Below are 20,884 nucleotides of genomic sequence, written 5' to 3'. Positions count from 1 at the left end.
GAGACGGGGTTTCACTATGTTGACCAGGATGGTCTCGATCTCTTGACCTTGTGATCCACCCGCCTCGGCCTCCCAAAGTGCTGGGATTACAGGCGTGAGCCACCACGCCCGGCCCCATGTAACATCATCTTAAGAGTATTATAGATCAAGTTCTTCTGGAATTACAGATGACCTGATTCTATAATCTAGGACTATAGTCATAATTTTTTTATTGCTGTTGAAGACATTTAGTTCCATGCAACCTTGATTGAATACCTAATAAATTTATCACACAAATATGCAAAGATGAATGACATGAATTCTGTCTTCAGAAAACTTATAATTTAGAATTATTTTAAGCTGGACATTTAAAATAAGGCAGAAAGACCTAATTGATAAATATAATTACATAAATGTCTGGCATTCAGTTATTCATAGATTGTAATTTAATTTATTTCATAAATAGTACTGGGGCTCCAGGAATTTTAAATGTGAACTGAATAAACAAGTCTTTGTTTAGAACTTTTTTGTAGCTATAATAGTTAGATGAGTAAGATATGGCAGTGATTAAAACAAGAAATGTAAAACAAGATAAAATTATAATTACAAAGGTATAAGAGATATTCTCTGGAAGCATTAGAGAGAATGTAGTTTATTCTGAGTTGAGATGGTAGTGGAAAGAAGAATCCCATGAGGCTTCTAAGTGATATGGTAGGTTTGTTGAATCTGGAGGAATCACGTCTCAAATTTTTGCTAAACTTGGTGATAATTCCCTCTGATGTTCTATCCTCACCCTATCTCTATTCATTCCCATCACTAAATTTTTTAACCCAATTTCTTTTTCTTTCAAGGGTGTGGTTCTTTTTTTAAAATTTTTTGTTTTTCTTTATTTTTTCTAAAGAAACCCACCTGGATACATGTACTGAACATGCAGGTTTGTTACACAGGTATATGTGTGCCATGGTGGTTTGTTGCACCTATCACCCAGTCCTCTAGGTTCCCTCCCCTCATTCCCCAGCCTCCAACAGGCCCTGGTGTGTGTTGTTCTCCTCCCTGTGCCCATGTGTTTTCATTGTTCAACTCCCATTTATGAGTGAGAACATGTGGTGTTTGGTTTTCTGTTCCTGTTTTAGTTTGCTGAGGATGATGGCTAAATCTGCCTCTATCTTGAAACCCTCTCAAATGCAGGGAGCTCATTTTTCCCCACTCCACTTTCCTTGGGTCAGAAAGAAAAAAAATATGTATCTTTCTTTCTTTCTAATGTGATTTCTGGTCACTTTTCCTTCCTATTATTTTTATAAAGAAAAAATAAAATAAGTTTTTGACACTTTGTGGATCATGCCATTCAATGACATCATTTCCTACCGCTCCTTGGCTTTATGGTCTACTCATTCTTCAGTCATTTTCATTGAAGACTTCAATAATTGACTTCCTGTCTCTCATTTCACCTTAGCACCTACCATCAACAACCCATTTAAAGCCAGTTTCTGTCTTTGGTCTTCTCAGGTTATTACACTCTTCTCCATCATTTTACAAATCCACATTTATAACCACGTTCTGGTCTGGACCCAGGATACCTTGCCTTCTGAAACTTAAACTGTTTTCTCTCTGACTGCAATTGCTTTTCCTTCCTGTTCTCTGATGAAGTTCTCTTCATTCTCATAGGACCCTAATACCATCAATCCTCTGCCTTCTTCCAATCAGCTCCTTCCTGTCTTCATGTACTTTTCTACCAGTTTTTCTAATAGCTTCTTTTCTGAAGCTTCTTACAGTTTCTTGGTAGTTAGTTGCATTGTTTCCACTATCAACTGAATGAGTGACTATTTGGAAGCCTATCTGGGCAAACAGTTTATCTACATTTTCTACTACTCAATACATAGAATAGTAAACTCTTAAATATTGTTTCTACTCTCATGGAACTTACATCCTAATATGTGTGCTATTCCCCATAACAGTAGAAACAGTAAACTCTTAAATATTGTTTCTATTCTCATGGAACTTATATCCTAATATGTGTGTTATGGGGAAGCAGACAATCTTCTCTCTATCTGAAACTCTTTGACACTAAATTCTCTGCCTGGCTATCTCCTTACCTGAAAAGTCTCTGAGTAGATTTCACATCTTCCATAAAGTTTTCTCTTATCTCTACTTACTGATGAGGTCACCTCCTTCTGCTGTGCTGCTGCAGCACCTTGTGCCTTCCCTACCAAAACCTTAATAGCATGGTATTAAAATGTACTTTTTAATTATCTATATCCTTTAATAGACTCCAAGCTATGCATACACAGAAATTATGCCTATCTTGTTTACTACTAAATTTTTTGCATATGGCACAATATTTATTCACATAAAAAATAATCAAGTGTATTTACTAAATAAAAGAGCAAGATCTCCAAAGTAAGAGAAAACAAAAAAGAAATTTATTAAAGCCTGAAACTCTAGCATTTGTAAATTATAAATAGTTTCAGAGATTAGAGGGAAGGAAATAATAGTGAACTTGAAAGGTTACATCATTCTAAGACATAAAATCTTTCTAGTGTCATCTAGAAAATCAACGTATATTACAACATATATTATAAAACTAACCTATATATGAAGGTAACACATATATACCAGGTGACTAAGCATTCACCTGGTAGCTTGTGATGCAAAGTCTTTGTTATTCAAGAAATATTTTTGAACATCTTATCTCTATCTGGCATGGTGGTATATGAAGGAATACAAATGTGAAGCATTCCTGTTGAAAGTTTTTAAAAAATCTCTACCTGTTTTGCTTATTAGAAGACTATATTTCATGAGATATTTACTGTAAGAGTTTGCTTGAATTAATATTATTATGAATAAAATTTGACTAAACAAAATCTTACCTGTGATGGAGAAAATAACCACCATAAAATCAAAAATGTTCCATGCAATGGTGAAATAAAAACAACGGAAAGCGATGAGCTTCAGTATACATTCCATGGTATATAGAACAACAAAAATTAAGTTAATCCAGTAGAGAGCAATGTACATTTGTAGACTATGTTCATCAGTGTCTATCATCATGGCTATTGCTTGGAAACATATAAGAACCATAACGATGACATTAAAAACTTGGCTTGTTACCAAGTCAAAAATGAGTCCTTGGAGCTTGTTCTGTGGGGAAAAGAAAAAAAAAAAAAAAAAAGCAAACAAAAAAAAAAAACAAAACAGGTGTAATAGTCCTATTAATAGAATACATATACCTATATACAGTCTTTATACTCTGCAGCTTTCTTCCCAAAATAAATAGGAGAGTAAGTGTGAACCTAAATTTTTGCCAAACTATAATGTATAGTCAAAACAAACAAAATGACCATTAAAAGCTTTGTCAAGGGACCCAAAAATTTTGCCAAAAGCATTTGTTAGGGTTTTTTTTTTTTTTTTTCTTTTTTTTTTTTTTATTGCATTTTAGGTTTTGGGGTACATGTGATGAACATGCAAGATTGTTCCATAGGTACACACATGGCAGTGTGCTTTGCTGCCTCCCGTCCCCTCACCTGTATCTGTCATTTCTCCCCATGCTATCTCTTCCCACCTCCCCACCCCCCGCCCCTCCCCCATTTCCCCCCAACAGACCCCAGTGTGTAGTGCTCCCCTCCCTGTGTCCATGTGTTCTCATTGTTCAACACCCGCCTATGAGCGAGAATATACGGTGTTTGATTTTCTGCTCTTGTGTCAGTTTGCTGAGAATGATGGTTTCCAGCTTCATCCATGTCCCTATAAAGGACGTGAACTCATCGTTTTTGATGGCTGCATAATATTCCATGGTGTATATGTACCACATTTTCCCTATCCAGTCTATCATCGTTGGGCATTTGGGTTGGTTCCAGGTCTTTGCTATTGTAAACAGTGCTGCAATGAACATTCGTGTGCACGTGTCCTTGTAGTAGAATGATTTATAATCCTTTGGATATATACCCAGTAATGGGATTTAGGGTTTTAAAAAGAGATTATATAAAAAACACTTCTATTGAAGTTTCAAAAAATCTAGACATTTTCTTACTCGTGGGCGAGGTATTGGTCTTTGAGAGTCCTCATACATTAGCTTCTTCAGCCTGGAGTACTGTTTCCTCTGCTTAACTGTTATAAAGATATTTGAGCCTCCCAGGTAATGAAAAGAAAGAAAAAGACATTAAAATCACACTTAATCCAAATTTTCCCTTATGTTACTATGCCTTTTAAAGACTTGGCAATTACTGATTTAATCCTCTAAAAAAGGCTTAACTGCAATGAATGAAATCATGTTTGAACATATTTGACTTTCTGCCAAAAATCCATAAAAAGCACATACAGAATTACATGCCAATAGCGACCAAAATTCAGTAATCTCTAAGCACACTCTCCTTGGAGATTTTCAACCCTATTTTCACGTATGGTTATATAAAGGAATAAAGGAGGTATGTGGAAATATTTACTAAGAAAGGTTGAGCTCAATAGCTAAAGGAAAAGTTGATCTGTGTCTTTCAGTAAGCAGAAATAAACAGAAATAATCATATGTGATCATTTTTATATGACTGCATATTGCTTTATTTTTCAAATACTATCAGAAGATATTTTTTACTATTATTCCAAAAGTGCCTTGTGCTTGCTTCTTCACAGCACGTTTGAGGGCTCATTCATTTTTGTGTTTCTAGTGCTAATTTCAGTATCTTATCTAATATATGTGAAGTGAATCATGTCATGTCCTAGGAATTAGGAACTATTTTCTCTAAATTAGGACCCAGTCACTTAAATTGACAGCAGTCACCAATTCAAAGCCTAGAAGCAAATCTAGTATATTATCTTACACGGTCGATACTCGTAGAAGGCTGAAGCATCCCAACAAAATCACATTTTATCACTCAGCTCGCTACTCCTATGTCATTATGGAGACTCAAGAGTGAAATACAGTCGTCTCCCCTCATCTGAAGTTTCACTTTCCACAGTGTCAGTTAGCCATGGTCAACCACAGTTGGAAATTATTACATGAAGAATTCTAAAAGTAAATAGTTAAATACATTTTAAATTTCATGTGAGTCTGAGTAGTGTGGTAAAATCTTGTGCCATCCTGCTCTGCGGAGACTGGGATGTGAATCATCCGTTTGTCCAGCATAGCCACTCGGTCTATGCCACCCACACATTAGTCACTTTGCAGCCATCTCTGTTATTGCAGTGATTGTGTTCAAGTCATGCTTATTTTAATTAATAACCCCCAAAAGCAAGAGAAATGATGCCGGCATTCAGATGTGCCAAAGAGAAGCTGCAAAGTGGCAAAGTACTTTCTTTAAGAGAAAAGGTGAAAATGCTGGCCTGAAGGAGAGAAAAAACAATATGTTGAGGTTGCTAAATCTATGGTATGCATGAATCTTCTGTCCATGAAATTGTGAAGAACAAAAAACAAATTATGCTTGATTTGCTGTTGTACCTCAAACTGCAAATGGCCACAGTGCATGAGAAGCCTTAGTCATGGAAAAGACATCTTAACACAAACAGAAACGTGTTCTGATTTACAGCAATCAGGTTCGGTACTACCCTGTGGTTTCAGGTATCACTGGATAAGGAGTATCTACTATACCAGATTTTACACATGGCTAAAGTTTGATTACATGGCTGAAGATAAAATTTCAACATTAAACTATTCTTTGCTTTGACTTTTTTGGAAGGCTTTCCAAAAGAGATTAGGTACCTGTGTACAATAAGTTGACTTAGATGTCTTTTGAATTCTTTGCATTTGTGGAGGCCCTGAAGGGAGTCTCCTTTTAGAAACGGCATGAAACGTAGTTATTGAATTCTGTCCCTGAATTCTGTCTTATCGGGTTCAAGCACTCCTACTTAGTCCATCCAATTAGGATTTATGACTCTCTCTACTTCTAGCAGAAAGAGCTACTCTAACTTAGAAAGATGTCCATGCTGGCTATGATTATAAAGTCTTTAAATCTAACAAAGTAAAGAGTATTTTTTTCTTGACGTCTTCACATATTTGTGAAGATACAAAATTTTACTTACTGTAGTTATTTTTTAGCACATCATTATTTTCAAAACATATATATACAGACACTTGTAATTGTTACTTTTAAACTTGACTGTGTAGTACCTATTTTGGATTTAGAAATCAATGTAAAGATGAACATTTTAGCAATGTTCATCAATGTGCAAGAACATTAATCATGATTTTTAAAGATAGATGTCAAATAAAATGACATTAAGCTGAATCCAAAGCCAATTATTTGAAGCAGGGCATTTACATATATATATATGCTTGATTTTCTCAGATATTGGATAAACAAATAATATTTATACTTATCTCTATTTTATGCTTGTTGAAATTATCAGCAATAACACTAATCAGCATACTCAGTGGAAGAAATACTCCAAGTATAATAAAGTTGATAAAGTAATAATACATGTAGATGTTGTCTTCAAAACGAGGCTGCATATTTATCTAGAAGTTTAAAATAAGCAAATTATTGATATCAGCTTTTAAAAAAAAGTTTTATAAAACAATTTATGACAAGAAAACCCAACAACGCTACCTAAGGAAGTGTTTTCTTTTTTGCTCTTTGGCAAAAGGATATCACTGCTTTGTTTATTTGTATTTTAAAGTTTACCTCATTCGTCATTGTTGCAAAGTCTGATCATCTTTCAAATGGGCCTATGGGGCTTCAATCATTGTATATAATAACCATGAAAGAATTTCATTGCTAGTGAAATTCCCAATCTGAAATGCATTTGATTTCTATTAATTATTACTGGTGTTCTGTGCTTGAATTACAAAAGTGACTTTGCTTGTATCCTAACAATGGCTTTAAAATGATATTATACTTACTGCCACAGAATCAATTGCTGAATTCATAATAGTGATCCATCCATTAAATGTTGCCTGTAAAAATGACATGCATTTATAAGTCTTATGAAAATTTATACTTCATGGAAAATTAAAATTAAAATTTCAATCTGTTATTAGTACACTGAAACATTTGATACAGGCTTGCCACACTTCTACATACTGTGTAATTGAGATCTTTAATATTTTCATTATTATACTGTCTGTTAACAACTATTTCAAGTACTTAGTTTATTCGTAGTTAGTAACAAAATATTTTAAGGTAATATGACTAGAAAAAGATAGAGAAACAGATATATAAATGGTAAATAAATACATGCTGCCATGTGTCATGGTGACTTGTGGCTGCTATACATATGCTTTTCTGTGAGAGATATAAGAGGAATTGTTCACTTCTTCATATCTGCTAGATATTGAGTCACTGGGTAGCAGTTCCTCAAAATACTAAAGAGATAAAAACAAGTGACTTGGATGGGACCAAAGAATTATTACCTCTGATAGTTAATGTTTAGTGTCAATTTGATTGAAGGATGCAAAGTACTGATCCTGGGTGTGTCTGTGAGGATGTTGCCAAAGGACATTAACGTTTAAGTCAGTGGGCTGGGCAAGGCAGTCCCACCCTTAATCTGATGGGCACAATCTTAACAGCTGCCAGTGAATATAAAGCAGGCAGAAAAATGTGAAAAGGCTAGACTGGCCTAGGCTCCCAGCCTACATCTTTCTCTCATGCTGGATGCTTCCTGCCCTTGAACATTGGACTCCAGGTTCTTCAGTTTTGAGACTCAGACTGGCTCTCCTTGCTCCTCAAGCTTGGAGACAGCCTATTGTGGGATTCTGCGATCATGTAAGTTAATACTTAATAAACTCCTATATATATATATATATATCCTATTAGTATATATACATATAATGTATATACTGTTCCTCCAGGGAATCCTGACTAATAAATTATCCTATAACATGATCAGTGGTGGTTAAAATACTTTGGGCCAGTACCTGCATTTCCTCTGTTAAATTTTCCTGCATCTCTACTTCTTTATTCCAGTAGGACAGGGGTAATATTTAACTTTTGTCTCTTTAAATGAGTCTAGTGTTGTATGTCCCATTACATTTATCTACTAATTGCTAAAATGTTTTATAACCAAATGTATTAATTTTCCACACTTTGTCATTTGCATTCAACCTACAATATGGATGAATATATAATTAATAAGGAAAAGTCAAAAGTGTACTTACTAGTTGAAGCAGAGAAAGGAAACCATTTCCAACATTATCAAAGTTCAGTTTTGCATTTTCCCATGGCATGGAGTCATTAAACAGAAGGCTTTCACACTGACTCTTATTCATGACTTCAGATGAAGGAAACCTTTCTCCACTTGTTGGGTCAATGCATTCATAGAACTTGCCAGCAAATAAGTGTACTCCCATGATACTAAAAGTCAGCCAGATCATCAGGCAGACAAGAAACACATTCAAAGTGGGTAAGGTTGTTTTGATCAAAGCTCTCACAACCACCTGGCATATTTAAAAAAATGTAGACTTTAGATAAGAAATGTGAAATTGTTTTAATTTTTGATCAGATTGAAAAATACTAATTGATACAATGTCATACATTAAAAAAAGAACCGAAAAGGCCATATCTAAAGATTTAACAGCCTACATGCTGGTACTGAAATAACCTAAATAGCAATTGAATTTTTATCTAAAAAAATACATTCAAATCTAGATATTCTTAAAATGTTTGTACTAAAAAATCATTAAATGAAAACTGAGCTGATTAGCACAAATACTAAAATAAATACTATAATAATTATTTCACTGGCTTAATATATATATAATGTATATTTTATATATAATATATAGTATTTATTATATATCAAGATATACAATATGTATGTTATATATCTATCTTATATATTATACATAAGATATATATCTTATATATAATACATAAGATATACATATCTTATATATAATACATAAGATATACATATATCTTACATATATAAGATATAGATGCTTATTGATATATATTATACATTATATATATTGAATATCTCATAAGATATATATCAATAAGATATATATCAATAAACATCTATATCTTATATATAAGATATATAAGATATATAAGATATAATATATAATTATATGTAAGATGTAATATGCATTATATATTATACAATATATAATGTGTAAGATATATAATATATGATATATATCAGATTATAAGATATACGCTTATATATGCATATAAAAGATATATAATATATATGATATATATGCTTATTGATTTCCTGTAGTTTGACAGAAGTAATTCAAGATAACTGAACCTGTGTGTATGTATGAGATTATCTTAAAATACATATATTAGATTTTAAGTGAAATATAACATGTGAATGAGTAGTCAGGGGAATCAGAAGACCAAGAGATTGTACTGTCAATGAAGCTAAGGCTTCAGGAAGCTAAATGGGTTGCTGTACTTGACAAGGATTCAATCCTCACTGAACCATTTGGTGTCACTGGTGAGTCACTCCAGAGTAGGAGTAAAATTCAAATTAGAATTGTCTTCTTATTACTCCACTGAAGCTGCTATGGCAAATGCAAATCAGTTGCTATATCTAGTATCATAGTTTTAATATTTCCACTACTTATGTTTCTCCTAGCCTTTTTTTTTTTTTTTTTTTTTTTTGAGACCACATTTTACTCTTTTTGCCCAGGCTGGAGTACAATGGCCCGATCTTGGCTCACTGCAACCTCCACCTCCTGGGTTCAAGTGATTCTCAGGCCTCAGCCTCCCGAGTAGATGATGAGATTACAGACACACATCACCATGCTAGCCTCACTTTTTTTTTTTTTTTTTTTTTTCGTACTTTTAGTAGAGACAGGGTTTTACCATGTTGGTCTGGCTGGTCTTGAGCTCCTGATCTCAGGTGATCCACCCATCTAGGCCTCCCAAAGAGTGCTGGGACTACAGGCATGAGCCACTGTGCTCAGCCTCTCTTAATTTTATACTTTTGATTTCCCTCTCCTGACCTTTCCTCTTTCACTTTATTCCTGAGGCACCATTGACTCTGTTTTCTACCATTCCAACCTTTCCTTCCTTCAACCATTACTAGATACTAATCCTTTTGCCTGTACATTCTTGCTATGTTGCATAGTTGTCTGTCTTTGAATTAATATTTTGGCTTTTAATTGAGCTTTCAGTAACACTTTTATTTCTAAAACCAGATCACAGATCTTTTGCTAATACTTTTAAATATTTTAAAAGGTATACTGATGATTCTGCTGAAGAAAAGTGCCATGTGTCTTAGAAAATCCATATATATAGAATAAAAACTGTGGATATAGTTGACACATACATTTGAAAAGTAGACAGTACCTATGACCTTAAACTTATTAAAGACATAATCATTAATTGTGCATGTAGCTTCCTAATATAATGATATATCTTCAGCGATCATTTACAGAACTTCCAGAGGTTGAAAGGAGGCTTCAGGTCTGAACCTAACTTTGACCTAAGCATGGCTACTGTTTTCCTGACCTTGAATTGTCCACAGCCATTGTCTCATTGCCAGAACATTAAATGTTACAGTGCCTAATTTCTCACAGAGTCAGTTACCCTGGCAAATATCTTCCTGCTTTTTCTAAATTGGGGCAACCTGTTGATTTTGTTGGCTTTTTTCTCTACATATGTCTACATTTACTAAGAAAAAAAAATTGGTATTGTCTTTGTTTAAAAAATAAGAGTTTATTTTATTTTCATATTTATTTAGGGGTGTGTGTGTGTGTGTGTGTGTGTGTGTGTGTGTGTGTTTTGAGTAAATAGGCCCTCTGTAATTTACATGTTAGAATATTCTATAATGTTTTCCTAGCACTAAACTGTATTTATGTATTTATACTGTATATGTGGCTATCTTTTTTTTCTTTTTTTGAGACAGTCTTACTCTGTCACCCAGTCTGGAGTGTATTGGAGCAATCTTGGCTTACGGCAGCCTCGACCTCCCAGGCTCAGGTGATCCTCTCACCTCATCTCATCTTAGCATCTCAAGTAGCAGGGACTACAGGTGCACACACCACAGCTGGCTAATTTTTGTAATTTTTGTAGAGACAGGGTCTCATTATGTTACCCAAGCTGGTCTCAAACTCCTGAGCTCAAGTGATCTGGCCCCTCCGTCTCCCAAACTGCTAGGACTACAGGTGTAAGCCACCGTGCTGGGCTTGTTTTGTCATTTTAACTTCAATCTTATAGAACCATTAAATCACCTTCTTTTCAGCTTATTTTCTACTTTATTTTGGTTTAAAAGCACTGGGGAATATCACCACCTTGTGGATCTTCATGACATGGTTAATGAAGTCTGTTTCTTAAGTTATCATATAAGTTACAATTATTATTTTAGATTTTTTGTTTCTGAGGTTTATAAATGAAATTTTATAATTGGAATTTTTATGTATTTGCCACATAATCAAAATATTAACTTCCCAACATAAGTAAATGTATTTAAGAAACAGATCTGCCCTAAGTACTATTGTAATGAGTCAACCAGACATTTGTACGAATTATAAGAATATTATCATCAATCATGGACTAAGTATATATACAAATATAATTAATGTACTTAAGAACTGGTACTTATAAATCTATATATGTACACAATCATATAAAAGTGGTATTAAAATTTCTGAAATTGTATTTAAAATAAAACATGTATTTTAAACTATATTTCTGTTTGTATTTATAATAATCACTCAAATTTCGAGAGAAAAATAAACATTCATTTTTTATCAAGTAGAAAGAATTTAAGTGTTATGGTTTCTTAACTGTAGTTTAAACGTAACATATAACGCGTCAACTATAGAGATAAAGGCTAAGCATTAGTAATTTTCTCATTAGATTCTACCATTGCAATGAATATGTGATATTAGGTAGTAATCAAAGTGCCAGACTGACATAAGAAAAATCTATGTAAATAAAAATACAAAAACACATAAAGGTATGATTATAAAATAAAAGGTACATTTGAACGTGTTCTGCCATTTCTGTATACAATAGGTCACACTGTATAGTTACATACTTATATTACTTAAGGTGGTCACAGACTTCATTTTTTAAAAATTATGTTGAGCCTATGGGATTTCTATTTTAGGCACAAAAAATTGAACACTGGCCATTTTATAATATTCAATCTATTAATTTTCTTTACATTGTTTAGAAGAGGTTTTAACATGTGAGTGAAGAAGACAGGACAGGTAATTGTTACATTAAAAATAGTAAATTTATCTTAAAATTCAAACTTTTCTTTCATTCAGTGAGTAATCACTTAGTATATACAATGTATAATTTTTTTTTTTTTTTTTTTTTTGAGACAGAGTTTCGCTCTTGTTACCCAGGCTGGAGTGCAATGGCGCGATCTCGGCTCACCGCAACCATCGCCTCCTGGGTTCAAGCAATTCTCCTGCCTCAGCCTCCTGAGTAGCTGGGATTACAGGCACGCGCCACCATGCCCAGCTAATGTTTTGTATTTTTAGTAGAGACGGGGTTTCACCATGTTGACCAGGATGGTCTCAATCTCTTGACCTCGTGATCCACCCGCCTCGGCCTCCCAAAGTGCTGGGATTACAGGCTTGAGCCACCGCGCCTGGCCTACAACGTATAATTTTAAAGTTTGTTAACTGATCAAAGTTTTATTTTCTGACAAATTTTTTAAATGGAGACAATTTCATTAATATGAACATGTATATGAGGTAAAAATATACTTTTCAAACTATGTTTTCTCTCTCAAATACTAGTTTCTTTTACTTATCTTTACTAGTTTTTATACCTTAGGAGCAGTAAGAACGTAAAATCTTAATAAGCATTGCTAATGTACTTACTCCTCTCTAAGTAATGAAATTTAAGGTTTTTTGTATTAATATTGTTAAAGGTACAAAAGAGAAAACAACAAATCTTATCAATTTGTGCAAATTTAGTATTTCCAAATAAAAATCTGTAGATTAGCTTTGAAACTTATCTCTTACCTTCATTCTTTCAAACTGAGATAGAACTCTGAGGGGCCGAAGAAATTTAATGGAAATAAGTGGTTTTAGTTCTTCCCGAGTTTTCCCTATTAAGCTAAGACAAAACACCTATATATGTATTAAAAAAAAAAGAGTAAATAGGATTCCATATTAATAAAAATAACATGTAAAATAAACTTTGTATTTATCACAACAGAGCTACACAATAAAAACTTACCAGTAAATTTGTGAATTATTTTTACATATATTTCAAAATACATAAAGTTATAAGAAAACCGTTCAGTGTTAAAATCACTTTATAAAAATTAAACTTTTCTGGTAATAAGGAACATATTTTAGTGAGATAAATAAAGGTTATATATTTTATATTCTTTATGATCAATGATTTATAGTTATATCTTTTTTTAGTTTGAAATTAGATTAAGAATCAGTTTCATAATTACTTGTAACACAATAATGGTATGCAGTGTGTTCATTAAAACAAAATAGAAAATATATTTACAAATGCATTTATATACAAATATGGTTAAGACAACACACAAGATAGGCTTTCAGACGATAGGCATCAAGAAAGATATGAATATTGTTATGTCAAAAGTATATACATTACAAAAAAAGTGTAACCAGATACTAAGGTAAAATTTTAAAAGGAAACATATTTAAGGTTAACAAATGTTCATAAATAGTGAGTAAGAAGGTAAGGCTAAGATTAACTTTTATTATATCTTCAGATTTTTCTATATTTTCAAGTCAACATATATGAAATATTTCTTTTTACACTTAATTAAAGAGAGAATCTTGAAATGGGCTTTGAAGTTTGGGTATCATTTTCATAAGCATGAAGGAATCTGGACCCAGAAGAACAATGACTAGGAAATAGGAAGTCAAGTTGCGGGTATAGAATGGTTTGGCTAGAGTAGAAGATTAATTTTAAAGAACTAACTTAGAAAAGAGAGGTCAGCTATTTTAAATCGTTAATTATAGATCGAGGAGCTTCTATCGTTGTTTATAGAATCAAAAGCCATTCATTCATTCAACAAATTACTGAGAACCTTCTAATATGATAGAAATTGTTCTAGGCACAGGACTTAAAGGAGGAAAAAAAAAAAAAAAAAAAAAAAACAAGAAAAAAAAATTCTACCTTAATGGAACTTACTGGGAGAAAATAGACAATAAAAAAAATAAATGAACAAATGGTATAATATTAATAAGGGGTATGGAGATGAAGTAAGCAGACAAACAGAAAGGGAATGTTGGAGTGATTGCAGTTTTAAATAGGGTTGTAAGGAAAGACTTTCAAAGGTTTCATTTTTGCTAAGGCATAAATGCCAGGAAAGTTCCAGGTGGAAAGAAAAATAAGTGCACAGGCACTAAGATGAAAATAATCTTGGCATATTTGAGGTTCTCCATGAAAGCTGGTGCTGGTAGATCAGTAAACAAACCTGGACAGGGAAAGGGAGAATAGCAGGGAATACGTTTGGATTACACAGAGACTTGTGGAGCACTGATTGCAAAGATTGTTGATTTTACCCTGAATGAGATGTGTATTTACCATAAGGTTTCAAGAGAAGTGACATGATCTGACTTCCATTTCACAACAGTTCCTCTGGTTACCATGTGGAAAACAAAATGAAGGTGTGCAGAACAGAAGCAGGGACACAACTCGGAATCTATTATAGAAATCTAAATGAGAAATTTGGGGAGCTTGGACCAGCCCAGTACTGGTCAACATCGTAAGTAGTCTAATTGTGATATATGACTTAAGAGTTGAGCCAATGGAAGAATTAAAAATTTTAGGGTGCTAATATATCTTCAGGATACTGTGCAATAAATTTATATGGTTAGCAGTATATTCCAGGTGATTATTATAATAATCCAGAAATAAAGTGTTGAACTTTTTAAATTTTGAATGAGAAGAAAATGCTAGATGTTAAGCATTACAAACTAAGAAAGATGTCATGTACCGACAATGCAGAGAGAGAGGGAAAGGAAAAATATAATAAATTGAGAGGAAGTGAAAGAGTAAGAGTGAAGAAGAAAGGGTAAATCAAATAGCCTTTTAAATTGTCTTTAAAATACTTACAATAACAACCATGAAGTCCAGCCTGTACCAGCTGTTAGAGAAATAGGCTTTAAAACCATATGCCATCCATTTTAGAAGCATTTCTAGAATGAAGATGTAAGTGAAGATCATGTCAGCATATTCTAATAAAATTTTAACTGTCTTTCTCTGATCGATATATATATCTTCAAGAGTCTGTGGGTAAAAAAAACGAAAGTAAAGATTAGGTGTACATGTAGTTTCTAAAAACTCTTTTGATATAGAAGGGAACAAAATTTCACCTCTAATTAGCATATGGTGAGCACTGTCAGAGGTTGTAGGCTCAAGGCCTGGTTCACTATGCTTGTATTTATTGACATAATTCATAAGCACTATTATTTGATGCCATGCCTATGGCAGGCATCATTAATTAATCACAGAACTACTTCTTATAGAGACTGAACCTGGCTTCATAATTGTTTTAAACGATGATCCAAAAATCCCCTCCAAAATCAGTTATTCAAACTTAACATGAAAGACAAAACCTTTAGTCATATCTGACATGGATCTTATCTGTAATTCCAGCTAGCCAACACACAGATGTATGCCACTTACTCACAGAGAAACAGATATGTTTTTTAAGTGTCTTTAGAAATTCATAAGGCTATCAGGTAAACCAGTTGAAACACTGAAGATTATTAAAACTATAACTGGTCTCTCCAAAGCTTCTCAGTTTTAATGTCAACCTTAATTTTACCATGGAATATGTAAAGTCTGATCACGTCATCGAAAGCAGTTTCATAAATATTATAGCATTGAAAACAGGCAGGCAGACTTTCAGTATCAATACACATAAAAGAACAAAAAAGGTAAGCAAGAATTAAAATTAAAACCTACTGTTAAATGGAAGTAAACACAAAATAACAACAGATTTTATGACTTTTAATTGAACCAATTATGGCATAAAAGTGTCCATAAAGATTATAAATATCAAGTTATTTAAAAATTTTATTTTGTTACATGTATTTATTCATTATTCAATTATTCAGATACATAATGCAAAACATAACACAAAAGATGTACAAAAGCCTCCACTTCAATTAGCATGGGTAGAGTAGACTTCACCAGACCAGTGATCCTGCTGCAAAGAACTAGAAAAACAGTATACAGTTTAAAAAGCATTTGTTTTTAAAGGCATCACAGAACTGCTGTATCAATAAAAAGCAAATGGGCCCTAGCTGTAGAAAGGAGAAGCTCAAGAATATGTTCAGAACAAAAAGATTTATCATGTAAATTCTAATAAAAATAAAGTTAATATCAAATTAGGCAAGATACATAACTTAGGATAGTTCAGAATAATAGAGAGATCAATACTACAAGTGTACATTTGTACATCCAAAATAATGAGTCATCAAAATATATAAACAAAAACCTATGCCAATAACAGAAAATTTGGGAAAAAAAAAAAAGCAATCATGATGGGATGATTTAACACATTCTTTCTGTAGCTAACAAAAGAAAAACATCTTTTCTGTATCACTAAGGATATAGTAGATGGAACCAATGGAAATAAGAAACTATAATTGCACCCAGGTACAGCATATGACATATGCTTTTCAAGTACACATTGAACACTGTAGTAGACATTGGAGCTGTGCACCAAGACTCCTTTACTGGCAAATCTACCTATTCCACAGCGACTGAGTATTGCTTGATAGCACACAACTGAAGCCCTCTTCGGAGAATTGCCTTTGCTAAAGAAGGGCTACCCCACCTGAGAGGCAATGTTTCCACTCCTAGAGGGACCCAACAAAATCAACGGCTGAATGACATAGAGATATAAATGCCAGCCCCTTTGAAGCACTCAAGGTGGAACTGTGTGGTGCAGTTTGGGCTACAGAGCCTCCCTACAAGATCGAGCTGAATCGAGTCTTTCTTGAGGATTCTGAAGAGGCCTACAATAGGGTAGGTGTCTTTTAAAAACTCTCTTTAAGGTCTACGTCTACCTCCCCTCCTGGCCATCACATGTATAAGAAGAGTCAACTCTCTTCATACAGTGGCCTGGGAAGTACTAAGATTGCTAAGGAAAGAGAAGGATTATATACCAGAAAACCTGATACCTATGCAGGACCTAGAAACATGTACTAGCAAGAAATGGAGGAGCATTCCTGGGAATGGATCCAGAGAGGACTGCGTATTAGTTTCCTATTGCGACTGTAACAGATTGCCACAAATTTAGTGGTTTAAAAACAAAGTTTTTAAGTAGAAGCATAATATAGTAGTTTTGGATGTGCAAATTATTAAAATGTTTCACACATGAAACTTCAAACTTCATAATAATCAGAAGAATTAGGTATCTATTCACATTCTATTTTTCCAATGTTACTCATATATTTTGAAATTCAATTGCAAAATAATATACTAAAAAGCAATATTAAATTTAATATTGAATGATGCATAAACTTTCTAAGAAAGTATAATATTTAGATTTTAAAACTAAAATCACAAAATATGAAATGTAGCATTTTTTGGTGCTATACTACGTATTTTTGGAAATGTAACCCCGGTGTTGACTTTCTGAATTAACAGAATTATAATACATTTGTCCCCAGCAAAGTATCAAGCACCCCGGCTGCTCACTTACTAGAGTGCTAGTGCTGAGCAGAGTAACAAGACCAATAAAACACTTAAACCAATTGTTCTCTACGATCTTGCAGCAAGTTTTCCTGATGTTCCGACAGATTTTTCCTTTCTTAGATGCTCCACTGATTTGACCAAGTGAAGATGCACGTCCATAGCCTGTCAAGGATGGAACTGGTAAGAACGACAATCTAGAAAACTCACGAAAAAGTAAACACCTGAAACTTTCTATTATGTAGCATAGCAATTATTTATTTACAAATTCTAATCAAGGTAGTCTCTGATTTATAAATGTTTAATTTTTACCCATGGTGTAGTGACCACTGTAGTCCCTGAGGAGAAAAAGGAAAGCTGGACTTGTCAGTTTGGCAATAAGGAGAGGAAAGGCCTTGTGAAAAGCAGAAATGACTTAGAACATCCAGTCACTCTGGGAAACAGTCTGAGAGTAGATATTCACTAATACCACAAAAGAAAATATGCACAAATATCTCACTCACTCTAAATGTTACATTTTGATATAATGCCTAAAAATTTACTCTGAAGATTCACATGACATAACATAGATTCCCGTTTAAAAACCTAAATACTTATGAGATGTTAAGAGACATAAAATTAATTAAATTAAATTAATTGCTTTGATTCTAGTTCTTAGGTGGCATGGAAATGGGAATTTTGATTGAGACTATTACGGAGGTAACCTGGACTGTGGGGTACTTTGTGAGTAGAGTACATATATACAGGGCTGCACTCTACACTGTAGCCAAAAGGGTTAGCAAAATGGAAACCTGAGGCTAGAGAAGAGGTTGTTATACAGGTGATAAAACAAAGAAATGGAGGTTGGTGAGTTTCAAACCAAAACATTTTATTTTAGAATTTTTGTCTTGTGTTAAATTATACTATGAGAACTACTGTGGCAGTGAAATATTTTTGATAATGATGATTCCGAAACACATTTTTCATGCTGTAATATTGAGTAAAAATATATAATGTTCATATTTGATTTTAGACTGGTAGCTATACCACTGTGTGCTTTAGAATAAAGCATGATTTAGGAGTAAAACAGAAAATCAGTATAGTTAAAGCATCACTGAAATGTGTGTGTGTGTGTGTACACACACGCACACATATACCTATATATATTGAAGTCAAATGAAGTGTTCTTAGAGCTCATGAAATGGGGCCAATATTTAAGTTAGCTATATAAAAAACAGCCTGTAACTTTCAGAGGAAAACAAATTGTAATTGAGATATTTATATATTTAACATGAATATTAAGAAACATATAAGGCTTCAGTCAATTGACTGACACATTGGCTATGGAACATAAACGTTTCGACAATTTATAATTCAAATTAGTTTCCTAGCAAGTTTAACAAAATTTTCTTACCATTTTTAGGATGCTTTGACCTTGCATGTCCATAGACCATTTCTTCTTCTTCAGAGATAGCAATATCAACTGTACTGCATTCAGATGAGCTAGATTGCTTTATTTTCTAAAAAGTAAAGTCCCGCCAAAAAAGTTGTGAGTAAAGTTTCATTTATCCACTGTGGCTAAAGTTTATTTCATTTTCAGAAGTAAGAAAAAAATTGTACAGAAATAATATTATTAGGTTTAAAAGACTTTAGGCCAATTTAATGACTGATATTAAAATACAGATTGGTACAAGTTGAAGTTTAAATAATATTGTATGATACTTAATTTAAGCTAAAATAACATTTTAGATTAAAACTAATATTTAGTTAATAACATTTGTTCCTTAAAGATGTATAGGCTGTCTCCAATTCACAAAAGAATTTGGGGTCTTCTTGGAGTAAGTCACAAGTTTCTCATATATACTATTTCAATTAGATGAATAGACTAAAAACAAATCATCCCTTGATGCTAAAGATTGGTAGATAATAGTGCACTTAGGTTTCATTGTAAAATTCAGTACAGATGGTCTTATGTATGTCACCATAGGATGAGACTGACATGAATTTATCATGTAAAATGAGGAAAAGGCACAAGGAACAGGGACAAGGACAGGCCTAGGAAAGGGGCACAGTCTTATGAAAAGTGCTGGGTAGAATAAGGTGGCCATTGCTTTACACAGGTAATAGTGCAAATGATATTCTTTGCCTTTTTTTAATGTTATTTTCTCACAATGCTTTGTTTTACTTATTTAAAAATAAGTATGCCATAGGTCATTCTTTAAAATCACCAAAATTCTAAGGTTAATAGCATATAAGTAATATTTTCTAATTAAAACAAAAATTAAGGCAAGTGCATTTTAACATTTGGAATGAAACCAATCTTATTTCTTAAAAATTAAGAAAAAAATCTAAACAAAGTAGAGTGCCAAAAAAAAAAAAAAGAAAAGAAAAGAAATCATCAGTATTTTCTCCTACCTCTTGGACTTATACACAGTAAGTGCCAAAAAATATAATTAGAAAGCTTTTTTTGCAGTAGTCCTTACATGGTCAATTGTCAGTAAATCATTATAGCGCTCAACTAAAAATAAAAAAAGTATTCAGCAGAATATTACTCTTAAACAGATATTTTTATTATTTTCATTAGTTTTATATATTCTTGTAACATATTTTTTTGTAAAGCAGAAGTACATTGTGATCACTTTCTCATGCCATTAAATAATCTTCTATCAAAAAAAGATTTATAATTTGAGTCTTAATTGATTTATTATTTTGTTTTTAATGAAATAAAATCTATAGCAATATTTTTATTTGAGACTAGGCATTAAGTAATTTAAGTATAATATTTGGCACTCAATAACTAAAATTATACATCCTACATTTATATTTTTAAAGAGTTGTAAAAAGCCTTGTATATAACCCAGTTGATGTGATTTTTCCAAAATTCCTGTGTGATGGTATTATTCTAATTTTAAAAGTAAATCAGTTAAGACTCAAATTATAAATCATTTATCAATCATTTATTTTGATAGAAGATTAATGGCATGAGAAAGTGACTACGATGTACTTCTGCATCACACATACACACACAAATGAGTTACAAAATACAATGTCAATTTTGATGCTATTTTCATAATATACACTATAGAGAAATTTTTTTAAATAAAAATAGGCTGGAAGTGCAAATACCAAAGAAACAAGAGAGTGTATCTCTGAATTGTCAGATCATTTATAGTATTTTTGTGTTTTGGTTTTGGCTGTGGGTATATCAACATCCTAAGCAGTCATGGGCTACATCATCTAGAAAGCATATAACTAAATATACAACTAAATATATAAATAAATGAATAAAACTTTTGTGAGTAATCAATCAACAAGACCAAATAACTATGCAGCATAAATAACAACTGTAGTTTCAATATTTACAGTTATTTTAAATTACAGCTTTC

At 32.8% G+C, this 20,884-nt stretch overlaps 1 protein-coding gene across 1 annotated transcript in view; it reads right to left on the bottom strand.

Moving 5' to 3' along the window:
- SCN7A (sodium voltage-gated channel alpha subunit 7) overlaps positions 1-20,884 on the bottom strand; it is a 91,567-nt gene that overhangs the window by 3,631 nt on the left and 67,052 nt on the right. Inside the window, exons 16-24 of the mRNA XM_074399549.1 lie at positions 18,913-19,018; positions 17,530-17,684; positions 14,928-15,101; positions 12,845-12,952; positions 8,063-8,341; positions 6,809-6,862; positions 6,287-6,424; positions 4,007-4,111; positions 2,847-3,117 (exon numbers count right to left, since the gene is read on the bottom strand). Of these exons, the coding sequence (XP_074255650.1) occupies positions 2,847-3,117; positions 4,007-4,111; positions 6,287-6,424; positions 6,809-6,862; positions 8,063-8,341; positions 12,845-12,952; positions 14,928-15,101; positions 17,530-17,684; positions 18,913-19,018 (1,390 nt within the window). The remainder of the gene's footprint in view (positions 1-2,846; positions 3,118-4,006; positions 4,112-6,286; positions 6,425-6,808; positions 6,863-8,062; positions 8,342-12,844; positions 12,953-14,927; positions 15,102-17,529; positions 17,685-18,912; positions 19,019-20,884) is intronic.

Source organism: Saimiri boliviensis, chromosome 5, assembly GCF_048565385.1.
Source record: "Saimiri boliviensis isolate mSaiBol1 chromosome 5, mSaiBol1.pri, whole genome shotgun sequence".
NCBI lineage: Eukaryota > Metazoa > Chordata > Mammalia > Primates > Cebidae > Saimiri > Saimiri boliviensis.
The sequence above is the reverse complement of the archived record's forward strand: the minus strand, read 5'-3'. Positions and strand labels throughout refer to the sequence as shown.